The sequence below is a fragment of the Strigops habroptila genome, chromosome 9 (assembly GCF_004027225.2).
Source record: "Strigops habroptila isolate Jane chromosome 9, bStrHab1.2.pri, whole genome shotgun sequence".
NCBI lineage: Eukaryota > Metazoa > Chordata > Aves > Psittaciformes > Psittacidae > Strigops > Strigops habroptila.
The window spans coordinates 22,948,430-22,971,785 of record NC_044285.2 but is presented as its reverse complement, the minus strand read 5'-3'; the positions used below and the strand labels follow the sequence as shown (position 1 = coordinate 22,971,785).

Genomic DNA, 23,356 nt, shown 5'->3' with positions numbered 1-23,356 from the left:
CCAGGAGCTTCATCTGAAGAGAGAAAAACATATGGTGGCTGCATGTGAGGGCCGGAGCCATCACGTGAGGGCAGGACAGCCCCAGGGCCGCCTGCGTGCCCCCAGCTGCTGGGAAGCCGCTTGCTTCAGGGAAACAGGAAGCCCTGAAATAGCCGAAGCTGGAAACGTGTGGCTGGGGGGGAGCGGAGCATCCAGTGTCCCACCACCTCGTGTGCAGTCCCTGCTTTGCCCTTGGCATTGTTTTGGGATGAGCCCACTGCCCTTTTCCAGCTCCACACTGTGACCAAGCAGGGACGGAGCTGCTGACCCCATGTGCTGACCCAGAGGGAGCAGAAGGACCCAGATCGTGGTGCAGGCTGATCACACAGAGGGTGACCGGGAAGGATGGGATGCTCCGGACCACACTGGCTGCAGAGAGGATGCTGCTGCTTCATCCACCCAATATTTGCACCCAGTGGCTGCCAGCGGCATCTCCCCAACATCGGCCTTCCGAGCACTGGCAGCCAGCACACAGCCAGGAGCCGCACATAGCGAGGGACACACTGCAAAAGAGCAAATATCCCAGCAAAATGGGAAAAGAGTTGAGCTTTGAAACCCAAACGTGCTCTGCAGTGGCAGGACAGGCAGGAGAGCAGGGCTCAGGGGACACAGGGAGGAAGGGAGCGGGCAGCTGGCGTCACGCTGCCCAAAGCAGAAAGGTATTTCAGGTCCAAAGATCGTTGCATGAACACCCTGGTAGCTTCTAGGTGCAGCAAATTGGGGCTGATTACGTCGAGGAGGGTTATTTGCAGGCTTAGCCCCTGGCATTCCTGCTGAGGAATGGTGCCCCAGGCCTGGACCCTCCTGGTGTTAGATGAATTAGTTGCATATTGAGGTTAATGCCAGCTCAGGCAGCCGGGAGCCCAGCCCCACTCCGCTCCTTGCTTCTCCCTTGAGCTCGCCCCGGCCTGGGCCATCAAAGGCTTTTGGCTGGGATGGAGGTGGGGCTCCCGCCACTGGTGGGGACCACAGGAGGGCAGTTCCTGGTGAAGCAGAGGGCAGGGTGGCAGGAGAAAGCCAGGAGAGACAGGATAACCTTTCCCTGCCGGCATCCCATGCCCCAGCCGTGCTCTGCTGCTGAGTGAAATACCACCAGCCAGGAGGCACGTGAGGCTTGAGCATTCCCGGTCCCAGGGGACAGCCAAGCAGCCAGCTCCTGGTGAGCAGAACAGAACAATCCCGGGAAGTGACCGGGGTGAGGGGACAGGATGCTGCGCTGGCCGCCACCACTGGCATTGTCTTTTTGGATACCTGGGGGATGAAGTCAGAGCCCAGCTTGCTCAGAGGAGCCTGGAGCAGGGAACAGCAGCCAGGGAAAGGAAACACAAGCCCCCTGATCACAGACACCCGCCTCAGTCTCCACCTGAGTGGAGCCTCAGCAAGGGCCTGAGGAGCTTTTCTCTTCTCACCCTCACAGGGAAGAGCTTCTGCCTCAGAGCTCATCTCAATCTCCCCTCTGGCAGGTTAAAGCCATTCCCCTTGTCCTGTCCCTACAGGCCCTTGTCCAAAGCCCCTCTCCAGGTTTCTTGTAGCCCCTTTAGGCACTGGAACTGCCTGCAGGAGGGCCTGCGAACACGTGGAGGCACAGGCAGCATCTGCCCAGAGGTGGTCCCTACATGGTGGCCACCAGGGAGGTTTCTGGCTGCGCTCCATGCAGCAAGGGCGGGAGGTGGCTGGTTGCCACCCTGTGTGGTTACAGCCACCTCCATGCCCCAGCCTGGTCATTCGGGTCCCAGGAGAGCAGGAGGTCTCCTCTGCACCCGACATCGCAGCTGGAGCCAAATGTCCCCAGCCCGGAGGAAGGGGCTTCCTGGAGACCCTGTGAGAAGGGTGACGGGAGCCACCGCCGGAGCAGCGCCTGCTCTGCAGAGCAAACCACAGCACGGCCCCGGGCAGGGGTTTGCAGCCGGGCTCGGAGGCAAGGCGCAGGCAGGAGGCCCGGGCGGCTGCTGCTCTCGTTAAGCCACTTCCGTCCCCCGCGGCCCCGCGGGCGCCGCTCCGCTGCACGGGAGGAGCAGGTCCCGCAGGCTGCAGACCGCAGGGTGGTGAGCACACGGCTTGGGGTGCTGGCAGCTCTGCTGGTGGCCCCGTGCAGCCACCGTGTCCCTGCTCCAGCCTGGAAAGGGCTGGGTTCCTTCTCCACTGACCGTGGTGGGATGGAGGCTGCATCCCAGCCTGCTCCCCGACCAGCCTGGACCAGCAGCTCCCAGCTGATGCTCCAGCATTCCCCTGGGAGCAGGGGAGCTCAGGGACTGACCATTCCCCGCTCCTCCAGCTCCCAGTACCTCCAGAGGGTGGGTTCCCACCCTCGCAGGTCCAAAGCACCCTCAAGACTCTGCAGAGCCCCACACAAAGTCCATTCTGACCCTGCTGCTCCTTGGCCCTGGCCCAGCCTCTGAGCTGCTGCTGCTGGAAGAGGGACCCAAGGGAGGAACTGATGTCCTGCAGACGCGCTTGCTCGTGGTGATTGGTTTTGCAGCCCCTCCACCACACGTGCCTGCAGGGGCCACCCAACCCCTCAGCACTGACCACCTCCATCAGCCACAGCCCTCCCTGCTCGCGGGGTTCCAGCCACCCCATCAGTGTGGCTGGGATGCAGTGGTCCTTCCAGGCTGCACCATAGCCCTTGGATAGCTGTCTCCCCGGGGCTGGTGGATGCTGCAGCCCCCATCTCAGTGCCACCCCCCACCCTGGTGTGTCCCCAACCTCTGCCTAGGTCCCCAGGAAAGTTATCCCCCATCCTATCCCAGCAGAGAATCTGCTGAAGCCACTGTGCCCAAAGGGTTCTGTGCAGCCATGAGGACGAGTCCATCCTGGTGGGGTTAGGCTGAGCAGCACCATTGCTGCTGCTGTCGCTGCAGGACAGTGCTGGCATCAGGTCCCATGTCACCCACACGTAGCACCAGCACTGTGGGGTGCCCAGTGCCAGCCACACCGTGCCCCCAGCACCAGCCCAAGGAGCTGCTGGCAGCTCCACCACTGGGTGCAGGAGGTACCATGGGTGCTGGAGAGGATCCTGCACAACACGGGCAGCTCAGCAGCACCCACCCAGCCTGCCTGTGGTGAGGAAACCCGGGTGAAGCCCAAACCCTTCTCCTGGCAACCCTCGCAACAAACAACCCCTCTGAGCAGCACGGGGTGCTGTTCTGCTGCAGGGGTGTATCAGCCACAGCAGATCTGGTGCTCGGCTGTGTTTATACTGCAGCTCTCAGCCATGTTTCCACACTGGGGCGATGGAAGGAAACAACATGTGGTCCCCAGCCCAGCACTGAACATCACCATGACCCAGTGGAGACAGCACCGAGGAGTGGGTTGGGGGTGGCCTGTTAAAAACTCCCTTCCCACAGTGCTGGTGAGGCCCTTGTGATGCCCTGAGACAGAATGGGACCGTGGGGGGAATAAACACACGTCAGAGCAGAGCGTGAGGGCGAAACGTCTGCACCAGTGACTCAGAGGGGAAACACGTCCCAGTGACACGAGGGTGGCTGCCACCACCCGTGTGCACGGCAGGGACTGTCCCCATGGCTCCTGCTGCCCTCACCCCTATGATGTGGGCTGAGCCTCCCTGTGGTGGGGTGCGCCAGCCCCCGTGGCACATCCGAGCATCACGGGCATAGCTGAGCATCATGGGCAGACCTCAGAGCATCCCCACAACCCCCGCTCCCACCACACCACTCTCACCCCCATCTTCTGGCTGCTCAGCAGGACCTGGGGGTCCATCTGGTAGGCAGATCAGAGGCTGCATCACACAGTGTGGGGAGAGAGACAGTGGAAAGTGTCCCCACGTGTGACCTGCCCTGCACCAGGCTCCCGCCCTTGCTCCCACCTCCTCAGTGTGCAGGATCAGTGCATGCTCAGCAGATCCCTGACCTGGCAAATGAGGTGACCAATATCCTCCTGATCAGCACCCCAGGAGCCAAGGGGTGAGGGAAGACACTAAAACAGTCTCATTTCCTGCTCAGATGGTTGCAACAGAGCGACACGTGGCCCTGCTCCACACAGACATCACAGGGAAGGAAGGGATGAGCAGAGCCCCACGTTCCTCCTCTCCCTGAGCTCCTCCCGGTGCTCACGGGGCAGCTGTTGGATAGGGGAACCCAGGGATGGACAGAGCATCCCTCAGAACCGCCACTCCCCGCTCTGAGCTCAGCTGCCCCTGGGTCCTGGGTATCCTCAGCACCTCCTGCCTGCCCCAGAGCCACTCGCCTGCGGGGACACCTGGGACCCAGCTAGGCAGGGGGGCTGCAAACCTCCATCCCCTGAGGACCTGCTCCTGGGGCTGCTGTGAGGGGCAGTAACCAGAGGAAGCATCACCAGGGCTCATCCATCAGGAATCGGGACCCTTGGAGCAGCATCACCCACCCCAGCCTTTCCCTGCACACTGGGAACAAACCCACAACCCAGCTCTGCATCAGGGAGCTCTGTTTACCTCTTGTTTCTGTACGTGAACCAAGAAATACTCCCTATAATACATCTTTAGGCTAAAGTAGGTGGCTTTTAAGCATCAACAGGAGCAGAGCAGGTCCCACAGCACCACAAGAACAGGTCCCCAGGACCACCAGAGCAAGAGGAATGGGCAGTGGCTCATCTCCACTAGCACATGGACGTAAAAGGGATGGACTGTGCCCTCCTCTTGCACCTCCACACTGTCCAAGAGGCAGAGCTGTGTGATGGGATGTCTGAGTAGCTGCCAAGGCCATTTGCCCACCTTACAGCTCCTGATGAGCCTCTGGTACAAGGCTCCAGCCCTCCCCTCCTGCTCCCCATCAGGGTCCAGCCTGGCTGGATCCATCCCCATTGGAGCAGCCGGGCTCCCTGCCAGTTCCTGGGGCTGCTCCAGGCAAGCCCAAGCTCACGGGCTCAGGTTTGCTCAGAGGAAAAGACTGGACACACACAGAGACAAGCGGAGGCTTCCAATCCCTTCATGCAAACACATCCCCTGTACAGCCACAACCTTTTTACACTATTTACAGCAGCAGCCGGGGCGCAGGCTGGGGCTGGGCTTGAGGCTACTCGTGCAAAGCAAAGCACCAGCAGTGGTTGTCACTGCCTGTGACACATCTGCCACGGGAACAGGCTTCCCTGATCCAGGAGGGGACACCGAGGTCTTGCTGATGCACTGTGAGCTCATCTTCCCCAAAACCACTCAGGGTTCTCCTCTGGCTTCAACAGTGGCACAGACCTCACTGACCCCTCACAGCCACAAGAGCTGGGCACAGTCTGCAGTGCTGCATCCAGCTCTGGGGAGCAGCACAAGAGCTGCAGGAGCGAGTCCAGGGGAGGCCATGGAGCTGCTGTGAGGGCTGGAGCAGCTCTGCTCTGGAGCCAGGCTGAGAGAGCTGGGCTGGGGCAGCCTGGAGAAGAGAAGGCTCCTCAAGGGGAGACCTTAGAGCAGCTCCAGTGCCTAAAGGGGCTCCAGGAAACCTGGAGAGGGGCTTTGGACAAGGGCCTGTAGGGACAGGCCAAGGGGAATGGCTTTAACCTGCCAGAGGGGAGATTGAGATGAGCTCTGGGGCAGAAGCTCTTCCCTGTGAGGGTGCTGAGGCGCTGGCACAGGGTGCCCAGAGAAGCTGTGGCTGCCCCATCCCTGGCAGTGTTCAAGGCCAGGTTGGACACAGGGGCTTGGAGCAACCTGCTCTAGTGGAAGGTGTCCCTGCCCGTGGCAGGGGTTGGAGCTGGAGAAGCTTTAAGATCCCTCCCAACACACAGTCTGGGATTCTCTACGATCCTCCACCAAGGGCTCTCCTCGTCTTGGTGCTGGCAGAGGGTTGTGGGAGCGGAGCAGGGTCCCCATGGCTGGGGCAGTCCGTGGTGGCTGGCACAGGGTGTCACCCTGCAGGTGGGAGGCTGGGGTGGCGCAGAAGCAGAGGGTGCATCAGGAAGACACGGGGCTCATCTGCTGCAGGTCCTTGTCTCCAAAGTCGCCGCCAAAACCACCTCTCACATCTCTGCAGGACAGTCAAGGGAGGAAAAGAACATTGGTGAGATGGCTTTGGGGACAGGAGGGCTGCGGGTGCTCTGCCCCCCCAGGCAGCACCAGCAGCAGGATCAGAGCAGAAATCTGCTGGGGGGCTCCTGTCCCCCTCCTGCTTTGCTGCCTCCCTGAAGGGCTCAGCACCAGCACCAGCGACACTTCCCACCACCACCACCACCTTATTTTGGGCAGTGGGGAAGGGAACAGATTTTGGGAACTGTGACTTGTGGGGCCTGCCTAGAGGGAAATGCTTCACTTGGTTTAAATCCAGTTCTCTGCTTGGGCTGTCACCCAGGGACCCCTCTGGGGAGGAAGCACGGCCTCTGCCTCAGTTTCCCCAGCGAGGAAGCTACTGGGGACCAGCCCCCCCATGGCAGGGCAGAGCTGCCTGGGTAGAGCTGCTGGAGATGCCAGTGCAGCATCGCCACCCGTCCCAGGAGGAGACCAGGGCCTGGCCATGGGCTGGGATTCCCCCTCTCCCACCACAGACACCCTCGGGAGCAGTTCCCACTCTGCACATGCACAAGTTTCACTTCCACAGGCACATGTCAAGCGGTACTTATCGAGTGCAAATCCTCCCTTTCCTCCCTCCAGATGGGATATTTCCACAGAGTTGACTTTTTCCAGTCTGGGGAATGCCACAAAGGAAAACCCTCCTTTCCACCTGCTCACCTTCCCCGCATAGCAGCGGGCACAGAGGTGCTGCAGGCAGGGCAGAGCCACAATGTCTGCACACCTTCTGAAGGTGCCAACAGCTCTGCAGGTTGTGCTGTTTGACACCTTTCTGCAGTGGAATTCCTGCCCCAGCTAAAAGTGCTTGGAGAGGGTTGGGGAGGGACATCCAGGTGAGCCCCCGCCAAAAGAAAGGACAGAAGGATCCCACCTGCAGCCGGAGCCAGGCTCTAACCCCGCAGCGGGAATCCCGCAGCAGCGGTGCTGGGCCAGGCTCTGCCAAGCTGCAGGCGGTGGAGAAGCCCCATCTCTGTGTCCTGCCCCACTGGCTCAGGGAACACCAGGATCAGAGCTCTGTTCGTACCTTCCAGCACTTTATCCAGGTCCGCAATGAACTCCTCCAGCTCCTGCGTGTCGCCAAGCTTCGCTGATGGAGAGGAACAGAGTCAGGTCTCTCCCATTCCCCAACACGGGAGAGGAAAGATCCCTAGCCCTTGCTTCCAACCTCAACTGCTCCAGCTGCCTGCTGTGTCTGTGCCAGCCAAGAGCTGCCTGGGAGCAGTGGGAGGGGGTCCTGGGAGCTGCGCCCGCAACAGGAACCTGAGCTGCACAGCTCAGTACCAACTCCAGCCACACACCCCAAGCACAGTGTCCCCAGGGGTCGATGCGTCCCATGGGATTATGGCCCACGCTTGCACCCAGCCACTGGAGGCATCAAAAGAGCAGCACCGAACCTTTCCAAGGCCAGCACTGCCTGACTCCAGAGCCCAGGGCAGCTCCAGCATCACCCATCCTGGGGCAGGATGCTCCTGTGTGCACACACACATCAGAACTGTGGATGTACTGAGGGCAGCACGGGCAGGAGAACCCCAGGGCTAACTCTGCCTGCAGACACAGCATTTCCAGCCCCAAAGCACCTCCAAATCCTATATGGCTCCACCAGCACCCGTCCTGAGGCCAGCCAATGGCTGTGGAGCTGAGCCAAACATGAGAGGGAAGCCCCAGCAAACAGCCCTTCGGACAGCTCGCTCAGCCTCACCTTTGGAGGGGTAAGCACTGGCCGGGGTGTTGAGGTCCTCCTCGCTGGAGTTGAGGCTGCTTCCTGGCGATGTGCTGGTACCTGCAGATGTGAAGCATCAGTCACCATCCGTAGCCACAGGCACCTTATAATGGAGCTGCAGGAGCAGGGACTGATCATGAGCATGGCACAGGGCCCTGGTCCACCCTCACTCTTGGCCCATCTGCTCTTCCCCTGTTATGAGGAATACTTGGGAAAAGGGAACTGAGCTGCTCTGCCAGGTCCAACAGCACCAGAGGTTGCCTGACCACGGCTGTGGGGACTCCTCAAGGCTATTACAGTGAAGCAGTTCCCTCTGAGCTCCGGGTTATCTCAACCCTTGTGCTATCCTGCAGCAGCCAATGCAACAGATGTTGGCAGCCCCTGGGTCATCAACCCATGCCCACGAGAGATGAGTCAGGTGAGCAGCTCGGAGGCAGGACCAGCAGGAAGCTCAGTGGTTTGCCATGGAGGAACCCCAGAGCTCCCAAAGCTGCTCCATCCCGATGGACACCATCCTCTCCACAACTCGTCATTGCCCAGCCCTGACTCACTCTCCAGCTCATCGATGCCGCTGTCGTACACACTGGTCCCCGCTTTCCTCTTCAGCTCCTCCAGATGCTGCTCGTACTGACGCGCGGGGCCCCTGTCAAAGTCCTCCATCACCTCATCAAACTCCCGCAGCAGGTCACGGAGCTCGTCGGCCATCGCTGGGGACAAGAAGTCAGTCTGGGGCAGCACCAGCACACAGCGCCCCGGGGATGCTGAGGGCGGGGGCCGGAGCTCGGCTGCCCCGGCCCCGGTGGGATCCCGCGGGTCTGCGGCCCCGGCCCCGCCGGTGCGAAGTCGGGGAAGACCCGATGGGGCCCCCGGGACACGGGCAGAAGCCGCGGCCGGAGCCCCCCGCTCCATCCGCTCCCGGGGATGTCCCGGCGGGAGGGTGCCGGTGCAGAGCCCTCCGGGAGCGGGGGGATGCGGGGAGGGGCACGGCGCAGCACTCACCGTCGGGCGGGCTCCGGTCCGGGCGGTGGCAGCGGCGGGTCCCCCCTGTCGCGGCGGTTTTAGCCCCGGGGCCGCCCCCGGCGCTGGGCGGAGCGTCCCGGAGCCCCGCCCCTCCGGACCGCAGCGCTCCCGCCGGTCCCCTCACGCCGTGGGTCTGGGTGCGGGGTCTCACTTCTCCCACCACGGCAGGGCCAGAGATAACCCACACCCCCTCTGCAGAACTCACCTTGTCCCCACCTCCGAGGGTCCCGGGTGACACACGGGGCCTGGGGACCTTCGTCCTGCGGAGCTGGGTGGCCCAAACCCAGCCATGGGGGTCCTCCCGAGGACGGCAGCTGCCGGCAGCATCCCTCCATCCCAGCCCTGCCTCCATCCATTCCTTGCCTCCATCACACCCCAGCTTCCTCCTCAGTGCTGCGGGTCCCCTGCACGGTGGGACCCTGGGCCAGGCTGGCTTCTCCCTCTGCTGGAGATGTTCTTGAGACCTTTACAGTTCCTCCCAGGTGCTCTTTTCCTTCCCTGCATCACCAGCCACCAGGATGTGAAGTCCTGTAGGATGTTTCCTACTTGTCTTTGCTTTCCTTCAACCAAGCTCCACAGAACACACCAAGTGTTCAAGGCCAGGTTGGACACAGGGGCTTGGGGCAACCCGCTCTAGTGGAAGGTGTCCCTGCCCGTGGCAGGGGGTTGGAACTGGAGGAGCTTTAAGGTCCCTTCAATGCAAACCAGGCTGGGATTCTATGAAATCCTGATGCACGCCCAGCAGTGACAGCCCAGGTTGCTTCTGAGGGAGAAAAAAGCCTGTGTCCTGCTCAGGAAGCCATTCCTGGGTACTACCATCACTGGCCAGTGCTGGGCTGCCCTCACGTGGAGTTTGTAGCAATATCCCCATTGGCAGCCAGAGCAGTTTCTGAGCCTTGTGATGTGTACAAAGACCCCACAGGGATTATTGTATTTTCTGTAGTAAATGAAGAATCACCATGCGCTTCCCCACAAGCCCTCTTCTGCCCATCACCCCTCATCTTTTCCATGTGATTCCATGAAACAGGGAGTCTCTGCCACCCTCTAAATACTGGAATATGGGGATAAGGTGCACCCTGAGCCTGCTTTTCTCCAGCCTCTCAGCCATCCCCCACAAAAAAGGCTGCCCACATCACCCGCCTTTTTCTTGGATTCCAAATTCTTGGTGGACATTGGTAACAGCTCAGAGAGATCCACCACTGAGGAAACACCTCACCCTCCTCAGCACATGACTGGTAACGGCCTTGGGCTGTCAGGACTGCCAGGAGATAAGTGTCACTGCACCACATGGGAACAGCGCGACCGCCGCTGAGGAGCAGCGGTGGGCTGAGGAGCAGAGTCAGCCTGACATGCCAGAGCCTGCCTGGGAGGAACGTGGATGGTCCACGGAGGTCCAGCTCTTGCAGCAGGTGTAATCCTGTAGTATGTCTGCAGAGAGCAGTGTGGGTATGGTGCTGTTACACAGTCGGTGCTCGAGTGTGCTGCTGACCTCAAAACCTTCAGCAGGCTCATGGTGCCCCGAGTTTATCCACTCCTGCAGACACAACAGCACCGCTCGGCTCCAGAGCTTATCACTGCTTGCGAGGCTTTCGGCGGCTATCTCTCAGCACATGCTCCTTTGCTGTTCTCCAGGAACCACCCCTCCACCCGCCCAAATTGCACCTATCCACAGGGAAGGGACCTTTTCAAACAGCTCAGCCCTGAGCAGCGCTGCTGCCATACCCTGAGACAGGCACCACCCACGGGCAGATGCAGCTGAGGCTGTGGCGGAACTCATCCTCCTCCTCTCAGGAGAGGGGCACAGGAAGGCTCCCACATCCACTAACAACCCTCTTGATGTCGCCAAAGCCATGAGGCTTCTCAAGGCACTGATCCTCCTCCCATCACATCCCTCACCAGCATCCTACTTTCCTGCCCCCTCTTCAACTGCATTTCTCTGGAGGCAAGATCTCAGCTGTGACCATGATACTTTCTAACCCAAACCATTCCACGATTCTGTGACTCCGCCAGCTCAGCTACAAACACATTTGCACGTACCCAGCTGTGAATTCCAGTGCCTGAGCAGCAGGAACAAACTAAACCAGACATTTCTCAGCCAAAGATCATGAAATGACACCATAATGTGTAAAATACATCAGAAGGTCTAACCTGCTGAATATGAAGTCAAGGAAAATTGAAGTTTATAGTCCTCAGAGTATACTGTGCTCTCCTGCTACACCAGCCATACCCTTTGGGGTTGATACAGTGCTTTATATCTATAAAATGAGCAGTTTTAAACCTGGGTTAAAACAAAGAAGAAAGCTGTGATTCATTCTGGACAGAGCAGGCCAGGATGTCTTTGCAATGATAGTGCTGTTGCTGTAGCTCCATGGGCATTCCTCCAGCTCCAGGAGAGCTTCCTCTCCGCACAACAGCACATGGTAAGTGGGATCCCAAAGCCCCAACTGCATTTTGCATCCTCACTGTGCTGCTAACAGTTCCCATCCATTCGGTGTCAGGCCAGTCTCCTCCCTGTCTGCACAGGGGGGCTCAGCCCCAGGCTATTGCTCCCCCATCTCTGTAAGCCACCAGCCCAACCAGTGCCTGGAGCTACACCAGATGGGGTCAGTTTTGGACCTCCAGGTCACATCCCCCAGTCTGTCAGACACCTTCCTGCTGCTCTCCAGCCTGCTGCTCTCCAGCCTGCATGCCACTGGGATGTCCGCTGGTGGCAAAGGGGCTCCCGCAGGTATTCATGCTCCTGTCACAGCTCCGCTCCTCCGAAGTGGCACAGAAGACGTGGCTCTGGTGGGGAAGGGTTGCCCGGCTGCCCAGTCCTGTCCGCAGCAGGCAGTGCAGGGGGGCTGGCCCAGCACTGCTAGATGCCAACGTCCAGGTTTAGGAATGAGATGCTGCTGTACAGCTCTGATGAGACCGAGCTGCTCTCCAGGCTGCGAGTCCACCCCGGCAGAGTGGATGGAGCGTGCTTCTCTCTTGAATCCTCATTCTCTGTGCTCCTAAAAGTGAAAAAAGAGAGATGTGCTATCTGCAAACTGCTTCCATTGCCAGTTCCACACCCAAACAGCCTCTAGCAGTGACCCCAAAGATTTGCCGTCTCTTTGGACAGTCCCAAAAGGAATGTGAGGACAGACAAGCACCAGGAGTGTAAGGTAACCTTACAACTCGTAAGGCCTGTGCTCTGGGAAACCACTTTGTACAGGACAGTCCGTGTCAGCTGAAGGAGTCACCAGCTCTACAAGGAGACCCAAGGCTGCTGAGCTGCCCTGCTTCACACCACAGGGGAGCAAAACACCTCCTGTGTTACATGCCATGATCACGGGCTCAGATCATGGGACATGAGACCCTTTTACTCCACCTTCTTTAATCACAAGGAAGGGGATGAGCTCAAACTCTGAGCCTCCCTGGGACTATCCTCTCTCATAGCCAAAAAGCAGAGCTACAGACCTGGCTGGCAGCCACACGCAGACCCGTACACACAGGACAGGCAGAAAGTGTACAAAAGTGCAGACAGCACCAAGGGTGTGGAAAACCTGGAGAAGGCTGGTGATGGAACTGATAATGGAGCAGGCATCAGTGTGTGGTCCTGAGAGGCTGGAGCAGTGGAGGCCCACGAAGACATGTGCAGTGGAGGAGGACTGGTGCAGAGCAGGTTTGGGTGAAGGAGGGAGCATGGCACAGGCTGGGCAGGAAGGAGAATAAGAAGCTCCGAGGGATGGAAAAGCTGGGATGTGATGGTGCTGAGGCGCTGGCACAGACTTTTCCCAGAGAAGCTGTGGCTGCCCCATCCCTGGCAGTGTTCAAGGCCAGGTTGGACACAGGGGCTTGGAGCAACCTGCTCTAGTGGAAGGTGTCCCTGCCTGTGGCAGGGGGTTGGAACTGGAGGAGCTTTAAGGTCCCTCCAGCCCAAGCCAGGCTGTGGTTCTGTGGTTCTGTGGTGGCTCAGCGGTGGGTGCCGGCACGGGAAGGGTTTGTGCCCCCGCAGCCGGGCAGGGACTCACGGTGCAGCGCGGAGCCTCCGGCGCAGCAGGTACTCGATGACATCGGGGTCTGTCTGAAAGAGCCTCCTGAAGATGTGTCGCTGCGTTTCGGGGGGCACCTGGCCAGGACACACAGACATGCTAGTGGCACCTCCTCCTCTCCAGGGCAGTGAGGGCAGCAAAGGGATGCCAGGTCCATCCCTGCTCACAGACACCCTGTGCTGGGGTGACTTCCCACACACAGCCCAGGCCTGAGCAGGTCTCAACCCTGCTTTCCCCACACCAACCCTGCTCCTTTGGCTCCCTGCAGACCTGACCATTGCTATGAGGCTTTTTGGGGACCTGAAGTGCCACATTCCCATAGACCTGCAGGGAATGGACATTTCTGGTACTTCTCGGGAATGTCCCAGGTCCCTTCCTAAAACCAGGGCCAGGAGGAATGCTCAGTGATGATGAGGAATGCCCCTGCTGATCCAGGGGGCTCTGCTGGGGGTTCCAGAGAGCTGCACAGCCCTCATGGGGCTGTCCCCAAGGAAAGCAGCCACTTCAGCTACATGACCGCTTGGTGCCCACCTGCATCCCGTGGGGAGAGCTTCCCTCTCCCTGGGTCTCCCATTTCTTCCTCTTCTTTCCCCCCTCACTGGGACTTTGTGAGAGAATCAGTTCAGAGGCGCTGCTCCTGCACTTGCTGTTTCCCAGTTGTTCCCTGCCCCAAATAAGCTCGGTCAGATGTCACTGGGGTGGAAAGTGACAGAGAGGAGGGGACCTGTTCATGGCACAACCCTCAGCTCCATCTTTACAATGTAGTAACAAACCATCCCAAACGAGTATTTACAGCTGCCATGAGGAACGAATCCCATTTTCACGAGCCAACTGGAGCGGGATGGCGAATACATCCTTCCTTCTGCTGCCATTAGAAGAGTTCAGAGGGGAAGGACAGGTCCAGAGAAGCTGCCCTGAGGAAGCTGCACCTACCATGAACAGGGTCTGGTGGTGCTCAATCAGCCTCTGGAGCACCAGTATGATGGCAGCGCTGTCCTCATAGTTCACAGCAGCAGCATCTTTCTCTCCAGGCCTCTCTTTCTGCAGGACGTTGGGACCAAAGATTGTGGCCAAGTTTGAAACTGTCATTTTATTCCCAGGAGTCTGGCAGGCGCGCATGAAAGGAAATCACACATTATAGATGCACCAGCAGGAGATGACCAGGGATAGCCTCACCCTCCCGAACAGGAACACGAGCTGCTGAGCGAGGCCAGGGTGTTGATATGGGTCCAGTTTTGGTCCTCCCCAAGTTCGTGGCAGGGCCAGCCAGAAGGGTTTGTGTGCTGGAGCATACGCACATCCCGTCCTCGCACCAGAGCCTCCATTCCCATCTCTCTCACTTCCACAACCCCCACCAAAAGGTAGTACCCAATATTCCTGTATCATCTTACAACATGGGATAAAACCAGCGTCTCTGAATCACAGCCTTAGAGCTCGAATTGTCCAGAGAAACCCAAATCAACCCTTACACACAATGTGAAATCCCCGGTGGAAGCTGGAGGTGGGAAACCAGGGTTAGTCCATGAAAACGGCCCTTGCGCTGCCCTCGGGGACAGAGCGCGGAGGAGCCGCGCCCCGCGCCCTGCCCCGGGGCTCCCCCGCCCCGCGCGGCCTCACCTCGCGTCCGTCGGCGCCGCGGGAGCTCCGCGCGTGCCGCGCCACCTCGCCGAGGAAGCGCAGGAGCCGCAGCAGCGTGTCGCTGTGGCAGGGCGGCAGCAGGAACAGCAGCAGCTGCAGCGCCCCCAGCTGGGCCGGGCCCGCCATGGCTGCGCGGAGAGCGGCGCCCGTCAGTGCCGCCCGCACCGCGCGGCAGCGGCCAGGCGGGTGCCTCGCCCTGCGCCCCACCCGGGCAGGGATGGGTCCCACAGCAAGGGCCGCGTTTGGTTTTGCGCAGCCCCATGGCCGCTGGCGGCCCCAGGGCAGAGGGATTCGTGTAACCCAGTTATCAACAAACAACCCCAAAAGCACAGAGTGCAGCACCCGCACGTGCCCGAGCCAGCAGCACATCGCTAATCCCATGGCTGTCAAGTGGGTTTGGCAAAGAAGAAGGGTAAGGAAGGATCTGGAAGCCAAACAGCAGCTGGGCAAGGAGATGGCACAGAAACCCTCTAACAGGCCATAAAACCTTATCAAGGGACCAGGCTCAGGTTCCATAATGTGAACTACATGTGTAGGACTCCAAATAAAAGACACCAATGGAAAGACAGCGCAGCCACTTCCAGCCAGGAGGCAGTACTGCCCTGCTTTTCATCCCCATTTTCCTGACCTCCCTAAGGAGACCCCATGCTGAGAAATGCCCCAGTCTCAGGACATACATATCCTGAAGAAACTCTGTGCTATGTGCCCGCAACTATCAGAGACGTGCAGTCCCATGCCTTTGCTCTGGGGTGATTCGAGCAAGAAGGTCTGTTGACACTCCTGCTTCACAGTGCAGGTGTGCTGTGTGCTCAGATACCTGAGCTTGAAGGCAGAGGATAGCCTCGTACCTTCCCCTGCATCCCTGCATGTCCCTGTTCCCACCATCATGTGCCCTGTCTTGCCCCCTGACGTGGCACAGCCCGGTGACAAGCCCACCAGTGTGCAGCTGCTCGTTTCTGATGTGGAAGCAGGGATTCAGGGATTTGGAGAATCAAACTGAGCAGAGAAGGATGGCAAAAGCAGAGCAAAGAGATGGTGAAGGAGACCAAGGAAGAGCAATGCTGGAAGCTGTGGAGACTGCCCAGAAACTCAATCACCCAGAATCTGGAGGGCAAAAGGACCTGGGCAGAGGATTTGGCAAGACACCCTTGAGCAATGCAAACTGACTGAGTTGTGCCAGGATTGCTCAGGAAGAAAATTCCCTTTTCCCCCTTACAAAAGCAGCAGTGGAGGGTGGGTTGGGCAGAGGGTCTGCACTGCAGGTACTCACAGGCTGTGCTGAGGAAAGCTGAGTAGAGCTCTCTGGGAATCAGGGAATCTGGCATGTCCCGAAGAAACTCTTTGAGCAGAGCAGCCACATCGTGAACACTTTGATGCTCATCCAGGAACACGTCGAGTCCTTGGTCAAACTCCTCCCTCAGCTTAAACATGGGAGAAATGAGAATAAAGTGAAGTCAGTTCTTCCTCTTTACACAAGCCACACTCTCAGGAGCTGTCCCTGTTCAGAGCTACCACAGTGACAAAGGCCTGTAGGGACAGGACAAGGGGAATGGCTTTAACCTGCCAGAGGGGAGATTGAGATGAGCTCTTAGGCAGAAGCTCCTCCCTGTGAGGGTGCTGAGGCGCTGGCACAGGGTGCCCAGAGAAGCTGTGGCTGCCCCATCCCTGGCAGTGTTCAAGGCCAGGTTGGACACAGGGGCTTGGAGAAACCTGCTCTAGTGGAAGGTGTCCCTGCCTGGGGCAGGGGGTTGGGAGCTGGATGAGCTTTAAGCTCCCTCCCCATCCAAACCAGTCTGGGATTCTGGGATTCATTCCCCACCCATAACAAGCATCCATCCCTTGGATGCTGCAAAGTCATGAGGATACAGTAAACGTCTCTTTACCTGCTGAACTCTCTTCTTGGAGCTCCCAACCCGAAAGATGCCCACAGTGTGGAGACCTGGGAGACAGAAAGGTGAGTGCTCTGCATCCCCACAGCCCCCCGCTACCTTGAGCGGTCCTGGGAGCACCTCAGCATCATGACATGGTTCTACTGCACTGCTCGTGTGGGGGTGCATCCTTCCTCCTCCCAGCAGAGGAGTAAGAGGAGTAAGAAGAAGGGGTTTGGAGCCATAAGATTTTCTGGGGTTGTCTGTGGGTCAGGGAGGAGGCCTCATCTCTAGTCACTGTGAGGAGCTACTGGATTTGCAGGAAGAGTTAAGGCACACCAGGAGATGGGTCACTGATACACCTCAGCCCAGATGCTACACCCAGCCCAAAGGACTCTCCCCGGGTTTCAGGAGCGTTCCCTCCCCCAGGAATCAGCTCCCTCCTCCCATCCTGGGGAATGGCCAGTGCAGGAAGCCCCAGCCCACCACGGAGGATGAGTTTTACCAACCCACTGTGGGACCAGAGTACTTACCGTGTGTTTCAATGTGTTTGCAGCATCTGTCCACGATCCGCGGGACCTGCCAGGTGATGGGGTTGAGACTCAACATCTTCTTCTTGCCCGGGCTCCTCCGTGGACCCAGCTCATGCGGGTGTGACAACTGCAGAGCCTCCAGCAGCTTGGAGGTGTTGTCACTCAGGTCAGCGATGGAGTCCACGGACATCGCGCCCTGCAATGGAGCAGAGGTGGTTCCATCACTCTGTGACCTCGGAAGTTTCTGGGAAAGGGAGGCATCACCTCCAAATGGACACAGAGGTCTGCAGAGCCTCTCTGAGGTGCCAAGAGAACATTGCTTTATGTGCACTGCTCCTAGTGCGAGGTGGTTCTGAACACAGCCTTGCTACTGCGGCAGACCCTACACCACATGCAGACATGAGGAGAGAGGAAACCTGTATGGGGACAGGCTGAGAGAGCTGGGCTGGTTGAGCCTGGAGAAGAGAAGGCTCCTGGAGGGGAGACCTTAGAGCAGCTCCAGTGCCTAAAGGGGCTATAGGAAACCTGGAGAGGGGCTTTGGATCTCCTCCTATCCCTATCTCCCTTTGGCTGCCTGGCCATATCCTCCTGGTGACCTTGGCTCCATAAGAGCTGAGCCAGTGAAGACGGTCCCACCCCTCACAGCCCATCTCTGGGGGAGCTGGGGCACCCCATGTCCCTGAGGGCAGACAGGACCAGCATGCAGCACCACGTCCATCAAGACCCCGGCTCAGCACCATCACCGCCCAGTCCCCCAGCGTACCCTCCGCTGGCGCCAGGACCCGCTGCCAGAGAGAGTCGGGGGAAGTGGCTCCTCCGGGAGGGCGCTGCAGGGCACCGGGCTCCTGCCCATGCCCGTCCTCTGGTGCCTTTGAGCCCGGAATCTCCTCACGGTCGCCTCCACCTCCAGGCAGAGCCGGCGGCTGCTCCTCACCGCCTCCTGCAGCTGCCGGTGCGCTCGGTCATTGGCAATGACCTGGGAGAGCGGGATCCCGAAGGTCTGAGGAGAGCAGTCTAGGGGAGAGCACAGGAGCAATGGAAAAGTGTCACCAGCAGGAAAGAAGAGCGGGAGCTGCAGAGCCCAGCGCCAGAGCTGTGTGTGCCTGGGTAGGAGAGTAGACCAACAGAGTGAATAAGAGGATACTGTAAAGGTGGGAGAGTGGAGAGGACAGCGAATAAAACCACTTCCATACACAACAAGGAGATCTGTAGCTTGAATCCAGGATGAGAGCCCCGTAACTATCAGTGCCCTTGTCCCCTCCTGCTCCCTGCTCCTCCTCCAGCTCCCCAGGAGCGCCTGGGAAGAGCATCCGCAGGGAACCATGTGGTGGGACTCAGGGTGGAGGGCAGGCAGGGACACGAGTGGGAGGGCACAGAGAGGGAGACAGGGAGGAAGAGGAAGGTGACCCAGGAAAACTGGCCTCCATCCTTGGGCTTGCTGCAGCCCGTCCGTGTTTTTCCTGAGCTTTCCTTCCTTTTATTGGTTACAGCCTCATAGTGTCTGTGAGGTGGAGGCTTCATAAATCACCAGAAGTATTTGATGCGAAAGATTCTCACCAAGTTATAGCCTCCAGTTCCAGTGTAAGAACCTCGGCTACATCTGTCCCAGGACTGTCTCACCGTTAATGTCATTTTCCCCAAATAACTTTTCCAGAGGACTTTGTGCTGGTGTGAAGAAAACTCACAAGTTGCTCAGGCTCGGAGCAACCTGCTCTAGTGGAAGGTGTCCCTGTGCATGGCTAGGAGTGGAACTGGAGGAGCTTTAAAGCCCCTTCAACCCAACCCAGTCCATGATTCCCAGCTGGCTGTGCTCTAGTTCTCCTCCGGTTTGTGGCTAACATTCACAGTAAAACAGACCCTGAAGCAGCGAGACCAGGGGTAAAAGGAGCAGATAGAAATCCTGATGTGTGCACAGCTTTACGACGCGTGCTTATGCACACACACACTTCATCCACACACCCCCCCATCCCTTCCAGATGCTCTCATGCTTCTACATGTATCGTTACGCCCACTCCAGAGAACAGCCAACATGGGAAAAAGCTCCTTGCTGAATCTGGGCATTTGCCATCAAAAATCACCAATTCCACTTGGGAGCAGGGACTGGGCGTGGGACAGAAGGAGGCTGCTCACCCTTCTTCTCCTTTGAGAAGCTCTCCAGCTTCTGGCGGATAGATTTGCCACCTTTAGGTCTGACTGTGAGGAGAAAAGAAAGCAAAGGTTTGGCATCATTAGGCTGGTTTTGTACCATCTCCCCCTAAAGCCATTTGCTTTCCACCCCCTTGCCCCAGAGCACGGCCACAGGCACCTCCCATGGTGGAGGGAAGCTGTGAGGCTGCTGTGGCCATGGCCCAGAGGATGCCTGGAGCACGGTGGGTACCAGCTGCCTGCAGGAAACAGTCCCAGAGGTTGGCACCACCCTCCCTGAGTGCAGAGACGTGCCAGGACACTGCAGCGAGGGGCCCGAGCAGGTTCTCACATGTGGAAGAGCAGCAGGAAAACTTCAGCTGTCCAAAGGCTGCAGCTTAAACCTGGTCTGGCCACTTTTCAATTCTGTGTGCACCTTGTGCACGACTTGGTATTGATGATGATGCCCTAGCAATTACCTAACGACTCCGGAAGCTGCCCTAATTCATCCTCAGAGTCATGGTCTCCACACTGGAAAAAGGAATCCAGCCCCAGAAAAGCTTTTGGGAATGCCTGACAGAGCACAAGGACAGTTAGACAAAACATCCCATCAGAAATCCATCTGGCCCTGGAGAGGCAAGCGCTGCTCCTCAGGATTCCCACATTGCACATCCAGGGGCAGCAGCCAGCAGCAGTGAACTGAAAACTCATTCACAGCTTCCCCTGGATCATTCCAGGACACATTGCCCTATTCTGGCTTGTGCTCCTTCTTCCTGTGGAATTCTCTTCCTAGAAACAGCTTGTGTAGTTGTTTGGGTTATGGTGTAAGATTTAGAGGCAAGCTATGGCAGTTGGTATGAGCAGCATGTGCATTAATCATTCTGCAGCACCATATGTGTTGTTTCATTCAAATGACCAGACACAGCAGGAAGACAAAGAACAACCTGGAGATAAATCCTACAAAAGGCCAACAAACCTCCTCTGTTCCAGCATAGCCACGACATGCTGAGGCTGAGCATCAGCGTAACTGCCCTCCTAAAGCTGTGCAGAGCTTCCTAAGAAGAGGCAGCAGATTGCGAGGAAACCCTCTGGATCCCCTGCCCAGAAAGCTGAGCTGGGAACACGTGTGATCCTCTCCAGAGCCAGGAGACGAGGACCACCTCTTGCCACCGAGATGCGTTACAGCACGCTCGATGCTGCGCAGCCCTCCAAGGCCTCACTTTTCTTGCTCCTCTCCTGCTCAAACCACAGAGCTGCTCCCGCAGGCTTGGCCAAAAGGAGATGCAGGGCCCAGGACGTGTTCTCTCTGTAGTGCAGGAGGGTCACCCTGGAGGAGGGTGTTTGCTGTAAGCTCTGAGATGCTGCAGAAGCTTGTTGGGATTGAATGAGGAAAGGACTGTGAGAAGGAAAAGAGCAGCCAGAGGGTATCAAAGCTGAAGTTGCCCAAAGGCTGGTTCACAAGGGGATGCACACCCTGCGATGCTCATCCTTGAGCTGCCTGGACACACAAGCATTACAACAGGTGCTTAAGACCTTTCCTTAAGGAAAATGACAACTGTGCAATGGCTGTTTGCAAAACACAGCAGGAATTCTGTGTGGGCGAATGTTGGAGAGCAAGCACAGACAGATGGATGGACCCAAATGGGGACCACGCAGCCCAAATTCAGGTGCTTCCAAACATTATGAACTTTCCTTTATAATGCTGGGATAGGAAACTGATGCTGCAGGTGCAATAGTTCCACAGTTAATCCTCAGCCTCTTGCATTGACTCCCAGCCAAGGAGAGCAATGAGCAGGTAGAAACCTAAAGGCTGTGAAGATGGACAAAGGGAAGGAGGGATTCCCCGGCAGCAACCGCTTCTCTCAGGAACCGACTGAGCATGAGAGTGATGCGCAAAACACACACAAGGATGAGGTGAGGACTTTGCAGTCCCTGCACTTATCCCACAGGAAGAGAAGCCCATCGGACAAAATGCAGCGCACTTAACAGCCAGGAAGGGAATGTTTGGGGGTTTTCCACTGGAGAAGCTGTTGCTGCAGGGTATCGCTGAGAATGGGATCACAGAGCTCAAAATGAGCAGGATGTTTGTGGTCCGAGTCCCCAGGGGCTTGAAGGCAGTGGGGTCACTGGTGCTGCAGCCCTGGAGCAACTGGGAGCTCTGGCAATGAGAAGGGAGCATCCTCTGCCCTACTGGGATGCCAAAACACTGCCGAGGGCAGAGGAGGCATTTCAAGGTGGTCTGTCCCCTCTTGAGTAAGGAGCGAATCTGGGAAGGAGTCAGTTATTCCCCCACTCACTGTGCTTGCTCGGTTAATGTGTAGATGGCAGCTACAGGAACCCAGACCGTGCCTCTGCCTATGTAGGCCAGTTCAGAGGAGCTCAGTCCCTCTGGAGCTTCTATATTTATCTGCCCATTAATTTCAGTAGCGCGTCTTTAGCCTTGCATATACCCCATTCCAGCATCAGGACTTTGTGTGGGACATCAATCCAAGAAGCAAAGCTTATCCCATCCCAATGGCATTAAGATAGTCCCAGTAGAAGACCTTGCCAAGGCATTCTGCATCTGGTTTGGATTAGGGGATCAGAGGCAGACAACAGGCAAGGTCACGTTCTCACACTCCTATGGACACACAAACCCTCCTCAAAAGGCTGATGAGGCCTTTGAGGCTCAAACCAAAGCAGGGAACAAAACATAAAATGAACATAAAATGTGTCACAAAAGTCTTCCCATAAACAACATCCTGTGTTAGGAAGAGCAGGAATGGGGATGAGCAGCATGAACAGCTCAGAGCTCCCCTCCCTCAGCAGGAGCCATCCTCACCCATCCTCTACCTTTAGCCAGGCTGAGATCTCTGGGGAGCAGCTTCTCCTGCAGCTGGTACAGAGCAATCTCTTGCAGAGTGGCTCTCTCCAGCTCCGAAAGGCTGTGCAGGGGCACAGGCTGCATGTCGGTGCTTTGCCCTGGCAGCAGGGCAGGGATGAAGGTCTCTGGAAGACATAGAGACAGAAGAGTCAGGAGCACAGGGCAGGGACACCTGTGTCAGGAGGAGCTGCCGGGAGCACCGCAAGGTATCTGCACGTGCAGGGGACACGGAGCCAGCCCTCAGCTGCTGGTGGCTGTTGGGCATGTGGGTGTTATACCCGAGCTCCCGTTCTGCAGAGGTGCATGGAGGGGTTTCCCTCTGAAGGGACCTTCAGGGGTTTGCTTGAAGTCATAAAAACCTACTAAAGTCTAAAAAGCAGCTCACATCCCACTAAGTCACACTCATTCCCCTTTACCTACAAGCTCCTCTCTGCCTTTCCCCTCACTATACATCAGTTTGTTTCTTAGTTTAACACTTGGCACTGAGCATCACCCCTTCCTGCAGCGCCTTCCCAGTGCCTGCACCTCCAGCACAGGCTGGGTGCAGCCCCAGCCCCACGCCAGCACCGCGCTGGCTCCTCACCCTGCACCGACCTGGGCACCCGTGAACCCGCCATGGCCCAAAGGGCAAAGAGCAGCAGTGAAGAGGAGCAGGGGCCGCGGCTACAGCGCGGGCGCAGGAAGATGCGGTCAGAGCAGAGGCTTCAGAAGGAGCCTTCGCAGGGATGGCTTTAAGGCAAAAATAAATACCTGGAAATCGCCCAATGCCCGTGACCAGGGGGAGACATGATTAAAACTGGGTCTGTGGGTGCCCACGACTGCCTCGTACACTGGGCTCGGGGTAACGCACCCTGTTAGAGCTGGTGTGATCCTGCTTTCACAGCAACTACTGCAGGCAGCAGATGAAGCACCAGCCCTGACCCAGAGTCTGGATCTCGGGGGCCGTGCCAGCAAAGGGCTGGGAGTCACGATACCCAGTTACATTTCAGGTGGGGCACAGCCCATGGAGATATTTGTGTCCTGCTTGGAAAGGGGCTTTTTCATCATTAAACAGCATCAGGGGCTGTCCTTCAGGCTCCTAAGGTTGCTCTGGCCACCCCTCAGCCTTCCCCTTCCTAGGGCAAGCTCAGCCAGCAGCCATGGGTGCCAGAGATGGCTTTCCCTAACTTCAACCCTGCAGACAGACAGAAATCTGTGGAAGGAAGAAGCAGCCCTTTAGGAATGGATTTTATTTACTGTCTCAGCAGGGCTGCATAGAAGAGGTCAGTCTTTAACTAACTGGTCCAACCAGGCTTTGCAAGCAGAGATCCTGGGACATGAGCTCCCATAGGAGAGCCAGGGGCTCAGGTGAAACATTGGCTGTGACAGGGAAGAACATCTCCACTCACCAGTAATAGCTCCTGTTTCTGCCACAGCAGGAATGAGGGAGAGCAGCAGTGGTGCGGAGCAGGAGCCTCCCGGCGGGAAGGGAGCAGCTCGGCCACCAGCAGATGCTGCAGATGGACAGGCAAACCCCAGGACAGACAGACAGAAGGGAATTACCTTG

General features: G+C 57.9%; 2 protein-coding genes across 4 annotated transcripts; both read right to left on the bottom strand.

Moving 5' to 3' along the window:
* Window positions 1–4,944: 4,944 nt before the first annotated feature.
* On the bottom strand, window positions 4,945–10,975 carry LOC115613328 (regulator of cell cycle RGCC-like). 3 transcript variants are annotated; one of them, XM_030498660.1, is made up of 5 exons: window positions 10,914–10,975; window positions 8,297–8,452; window positions 7,725–7,805; window positions 7,050–7,112; window positions 4,945–5,987 (listed from the first exon to the last, which is right to left on the bottom strand). In XM_030498660.1, the coding sequence occupies exons 2-5, from the start codon at window positions 8,448–8,450 to the stop codon at window positions 5,980–5,982; spliced, it is 306 nt and encodes a 101-aa protein (XP_030354520.1). In that variant the 5' UTR covers window positions 8,451–8,452; window positions 10,914–10,975; the 3' UTR covers window positions 4,945–5,979. The 3 variants fall into 3 exon arrangements, with proteins under 3 accessions (XP_030354520.1, XP_030354519.1, XP_030354518.1); XM_030498659.1 differs by lacking the exon at window positions 10,914–10,975 and adding an exon at window positions 8,745–8,832; XM_030498658.1 differs by lacking the exon at window positions 10,914–10,975 and having other exon boundaries at window positions 8,297–8,772.
* Window positions 10,924–21,988, bottom strand: ARHGAP36 (Rho GTPase activating protein 36). The gene is made up of 11 exons (XM_030498626.1): window positions 21,983–21,988; window positions 21,780–21,935; window positions 18,954–19,016; window positions 17,587–17,837; window positions 16,824–17,019; window positions 16,306–16,361; window positions 15,693–15,843; window positions 14,402–14,550; window positions 13,718–13,888; window positions 12,764–12,861; window positions 10,924–11,761 (listed from the first exon to the last, which is right to left on the bottom strand). The coding sequence occupies exons 2-11, from the start codon at window positions 21,892–21,894 to the stop codon at window positions 11,623–11,625; spliced, it is 1,389 nt and encodes a 462-aa protein (XP_030354486.1). The 5' UTR covers window positions 21,895–21,935; window positions 21,983–21,988; the 3' UTR covers window positions 10,924–11,622.
* Between the last annotated feature and the right edge of the window lie 1,368 nt (window positions 21,989–23,356).